Source organism: Sinocyclocheilus rhinocerous, unplaced genomic scaffold (assembly GCF_001515625.1).
Source record: "Sinocyclocheilus rhinocerous isolate Xijiao unplaced genomic scaffold, SAMN03320098_v1.1 scaffold1071, whole genome shotgun sequence".
Lineage (NCBI taxonomy): Eukaryota > Metazoa > Chordata > Actinopteri > Cypriniformes > Cyprinidae > Sinocyclocheilus > Sinocyclocheilus rhinocerous.
In genome coordinates, this window is record NW_015638033.1 from 750,650 (window position 1) to 755,706 (window position 5,057).

At 43.3% G+C, this 5,057-nt stretch overlaps 1 protein-coding gene across 1 annotated transcript in view; it reads left to right on the forward strand.

The window, feature by feature from the left end:
- Positions 1–4,383, forward strand: part of atxn3 (ataxin 3) — a 6,027-nt gene extending 1,644 nt beyond the window's left edge. The window contains exons 4-11 of the mRNA XM_016564722.1: positions 58–143; positions 222–288; positions 371–458; positions 567–687; positions 1,469–1,632; positions 3,235–3,346; positions 3,418–3,458; positions 3,540–4,383. Coding sequence (XP_016420208.1) covers positions 58–143; positions 222–288; positions 371–458; positions 567–687; positions 1,469–1,632; positions 3,235–3,346; positions 3,418–3,458; positions 3,540–3,577 — 717 coding nt within the window. The 3' untranslated portion in view covers positions 3,578–4,383. The remainder of the gene's footprint in view (positions 1–57; positions 144–221; positions 289–370; positions 459–566; positions 688–1,468; positions 1,633–3,234; positions 3,347–3,417; positions 3,459–3,539) is intronic.
- Positions 4,384–5,057: the final 674 nt, after the last annotated feature.

Sequence of the window (5,057 nt, forward strand, 5' to 3'; positions counted from 1 at the left end):
TTGAGCGGATGCGCTGTGTTTTGATGGTGTCTTCAGTGGATGCGCTGTGTTTTGCAGGTGATCAGTAATGCTCTGGGGGTTTGGGGTTTGGAGATCATTCTGTTTAACAGCAGAGAGTACCAGCAGTTACGGATCGATCCCATGTGAGTATTTCTGAGACCTTTATCTTTAGTCCTTTTATCCACTGTGTGACTGTTCATCCTCTTCATGTTTGCTTTCAGACATGAGAAGGCCTTTATATGTAACTATAAGGAGCACTGGTTTACGGTGCGTAAGCTGGGACAGCAGGTACGTGTTTTACCCGCAGAATTAGTCTGAGTCAGTTTGAAATGATGTCGAGTTTATGGCCTGTTTCTCTCTCTTCATCTAGTGGTTTAATCTGAACTCGCTGCTGACCGGACCGGAGCTCATATCAGACACATACTTGGCTCTTTTCTTAGCGCAGCTACAGCAGGAAGGTAAAACTCATACATGATCATGTGTTGCGTGACCTCTGATCATGGTGCATCCACATGCATGTGGCAGTGATAATGCTGGAAATTGAGCTCAGCTGAACGTCTCTGCAGGTTATTCCATATTTGTGATCCGGGGAAGCCTGCCAGAGTGTGAAGCCGATCAGATTTTGCGGATCATGCGAGTGGAGCAACAACAGCGGCCGAAGCTGATCGGAGAGGACGAGGCCCAGAGGTGCACTGACCGTCATCACATGACACACAGAACAAGACAAGAATCTTCACCCTCCTCTTGTGCAGTGGGTCAGTTTGACCCACATTCAGTTACCTTTACATTGATGCATTTGGCAGACTCTTTTATCCTAAGTGATTCACAAAAGAGGAACAAAAGCAATTTCGAAGTTCAATTTGTGAACTGCTTGAAACACTCGTTAAACTATTTATTTCTTCTTGCTCATGCATGTGCTTGCAGAGTTTCAACACAGATATATTTTGGAAAGGCTGAGCAAATTTTGGTGATTGTGATGGTGTTAGAGGTCGAATTGAGCCTGGTTTCCATGCAATTCACCAAAAATCAACACTTTGAAAAACCGCAGTTTATTGTAGCCTGTCAAAGATTAAAATATAAAATAAATGAGAACTTATTAAATTTAACACTCAAAGTTTACTTGAAATTGAAGACTCAAATGGAGAAGTCGCTGTTAGAGTTTCACAGTCAGAAAATCAGTGAAAGGATGTTTTTGGTTAATAGTTCTTAGGAACTGAGTTGCAGCACTGAAAGTAAGTGTGAATAAGTGTGAGATAGTGTTGTTTTTTGGCAAATTGCATGGGAATGTGAATGTGATCCACAGCACAAACAGAGCAGCAGAACTTCAGCACAGCAGGAGGGTTGAATACTTGAGCAGTAAGCCATGGCTGTGTGTGCATCAAATGATTTCAATGCATGAAACGGAGGCAGAGAAGCGCGTGATGCACACAGCTGTCACTGATGGGTTTGAGTGTGTGCCGTTGATCAGGATGTCAGTGCAGCAGACGTCAGACCCCGGACACACCGCAGATGAAGTGCTGCTGGATGAGGATGAGGAGGAGCTGAGGAAGGCTCTGGCTCTCAGCAGACAGGGCATGGAGGTGGAGGACGAGGAGGCCGACCTGCGCAGAGCCATTCAACTCAGCATGCAGGGTGAGAAACACACATGCAGTATGTTCAGATCTCTGCCCCGGTGCCATACGTTCAGTTATGTGCATTATTTCTTTAAAATTGGCAGATTTTTGCAATTTTTTTATTATTATGTTCATATTTTTTTATTTCGTATTTTTTATTTTTATTTTATTATATAACAATAGTGCAATAGACCCTATTCACATGACGTCACGCATCTTCCGTTCTGATGTGAAGCAGGGTATTCTTACTTCCGCCAGCATAGTAAGCGCTGTCGCTACCAGCATGGAGTTCACCCAAACACTTATACCTCTGCCACAAATACGATTAGAGGATGACTGCTGCTGTCTACACTCGTCCTCGTTCAGGGAGAGGCATCTGGCATCTCAAACAAACTTACCGAATACTGATCGCCGAGATTTGACGCTTGAAATCGAGGGAGGAGTTGAAAACTGAGCAGTCGTACTTTCTGATTCCTGTGACTCTCACGCACTGTTTGCTGTCTTTATTGCAGATGAAGTTTGTCAGATATACTACCGCTCAAAAGTTTGGGATCAGTAAGACTTGTAATGTTTTTTAAATAAGTCTCTTCTGCTCATCGCAGCAAAACAACGTTAGAAGAACGTTACCAATCAAATGCAATCGATATCAACAAAATCCATCTTTGCACTTCAGAAGAATTTAGATGTATTTACATGGACTGTTTGATGCAGCTCATAGATGCCATGAATGCATTGACACTGCAGGTACAATTGCATAAATAATGTGCTAAAATATAAACTATGAAATGATACTTTAAATGTGAAACTGTGACGACAAATCACTGTTCCAATCATCAGTTTACTAGTTCAGTGACTTGCTCATTTCAGAAGCACATACTAGAATACTACTCTTGTTATTTATGCCATGGAAAGAGATGCTGAAATAGTAGGTGTACAGTTTTGAATTTAGCACAACTTAGCCTTTATGAATGGCTTATTGAATCACTCACTCGATTTGTTCAAAATCACTGAATCATTCAGGAAGGAAACACCACTGTGTTGATCGCAGATTAAATGATTGTTTTGTCTAAGATTATCTACTAAAATGTACGTCACTTCAAATTAACATATTATTGAACTTACTTACAAATCATAGACCATCATACAAAATAGTGCTGATCTTAAAAGGTTGACAAAAGAGCGTCCGACTCAAATCTGGACAGATGGCCACCCTAGAGAAACCACATCACGTTCTCGGGCATCGTTAGAACTAATTAAAAAAGTTACAGTCCAACTGTTTCATAAACTCACCAGCACTCATTTCTACATGCATTTGGCGAGTGTTAATTATCAGCTCTGACTACGAGTGTAAGAAAACATCACATCCTCTGACATGATGACGATTGTAAACCTGGAAGATAAAACCGAACAAAGAAAAATTCTGCAACAATTCAAATGAACAGTTGCCATTGTCTTTGATGTGCAACACTGTTAAAATCTCAGAATATCTAGTGTAATGTTGCATGACCCTTTTAAGAGTTGTGTTGAAGAACACTTCTTCGTTCACAAGCAGAACTTCACCAGACACCGTGCAGCTCTAAGTTGTGCTCCAGCTCTGATCTGCTGTTCTCGCACTCTGTAGGTGGCAGCGATCCTGCTGTGACGGCCGGCTCGTCTCAGGAATCAGGAGGCAGCGAGGAGCAGGCGCTGACAGCGGAGGAGCTGCGCAGGAGGAGACAGGCCTACTTCGACAGGTGAGCGCTTGTGAGTTTGTGATCGTCTGTGATCAGTCCTGAGTAATGATGACGGTCTGATCTCCTCACAGGCAGCAGGCTCAGTCCTCCGCTCACCACAGCAGCTCCGCCGGTAAGAGAGTGTCATCATCATCTTCCTGATTACAGACATGCTTTGTGAATCTATCTCTCTGCTCATGATGTTGTTTTGCAGGCGGAGAGAAGGACAGCGGGACCAAACCCAGCCAGTGACGGTCCATCAGCGCCGGTGACAGATGCCCTCGACCCGAGCTCTCTCTGGGAATGCTGGGACACTCACACCTCCTCTCAGAACTGGCACGGGACCGATCGGGTCCTGCTGTGTAATAAAGGGACATTCGTTTAGCTTCGCTTCTCCTCTTTGAGTTGGACGAGGTGAAAGGGAAACGTTTCCCGGATCATTCCTCTTCCTCAGACGGACACACGAGCGAGACGAGACGGCGTGAGGAGGGAGCTGTCAGCGCTGGGATCACTCCTGCATTCTGGGACCGTTGGGCTTTACTGGGGTTACTGGATCTCTCTGCTCTTCTCCTCTGTGGACTCTAGTGAAGACCTTCTGCTGGTCACCGGTGATTCAATCTCACGCGCCCTAGTTAGACAGCACAGTGTGCGTGTGCAGATCAGTCATCGTTCAGATTCAGACCTTCACTTGTTTTAGTCGTTCATCAGTCGTCCCTCATTTGTTGGCAGGCAGCAGCTCTTTTGGATCTAGGTTGTGATTTCTCATGGTTTTCTATGATTTCATGCGTTTGGTGGCACAGCAGCGTTTCTGAACTCGTTTCACATTCAGCAGTAGTTTTTAAGTGATTGGTTGTTCTCGCACTCCTATATACACATATTGTTTCTTAAATAAAAACCTTTCTTTTTCCCCTGAGTGGATGTTCTTTGTTTCTTCTCTTGATTCTGTGAGTCTCTTGAAGACGTCAGATGTTCCTTCAGCGTTTAGTGCTGGAGTTTCATTCCCGATGGAAAGAAGAGCGAGTCTGTCAGTGAATACTGTGTACAAACTACTGTAAATATGATGGAGTGATGCACTGTGTCAAAGTTACAGTGGGTACGGAAAGTATTCAGACCCCCTTAAATTTTTCACTCTTTGTTATATTGCAGCCATTTGCTAAAATCATTTAAGTTAATTTTTTTTCCTCATTAATGTACACACAGCACCCCATATTGACAGAAAAACACAGAATTGTTGACATTTTTGCAGATTTATTAAAAAAGAAAAACTGAAATATCACAAGTCCTAAGTATTCAGACCCTTTGCTCAGTATTTAGTAGAAGCACCCTTCTGATCTAATACAGCCATGAGTCTTTTTGGGAAAGACGCAACAAGTTTTTCACACCTGGATTTGGCGATCCTCTGCCATTCCTCCTTGCAGATCCTCTCCAGTTCTGCCAGGTTGGATGGGTCTGAATACTTTCCGTACCCACTGTATACTCCGAGCATCCAGTCAAAAAAGTGAAATGTTCCCACATTTAATCATATCGAATTGAAAGAATCACACAACGGAGGAGATTATTCTCAGTGAAACATCTGATGCACAGACTTCATCAAGCAGACAAATGAAGTTCATCTTCAGCTGTGATCATGATTCAGATGCTTCACTTGAGGACAAAGACTGATGGCACAGCACACGAACAAATGACAAAATGATCATTCAGTCTGTCATCATTTGTCTTCTGTGGGTCGTTT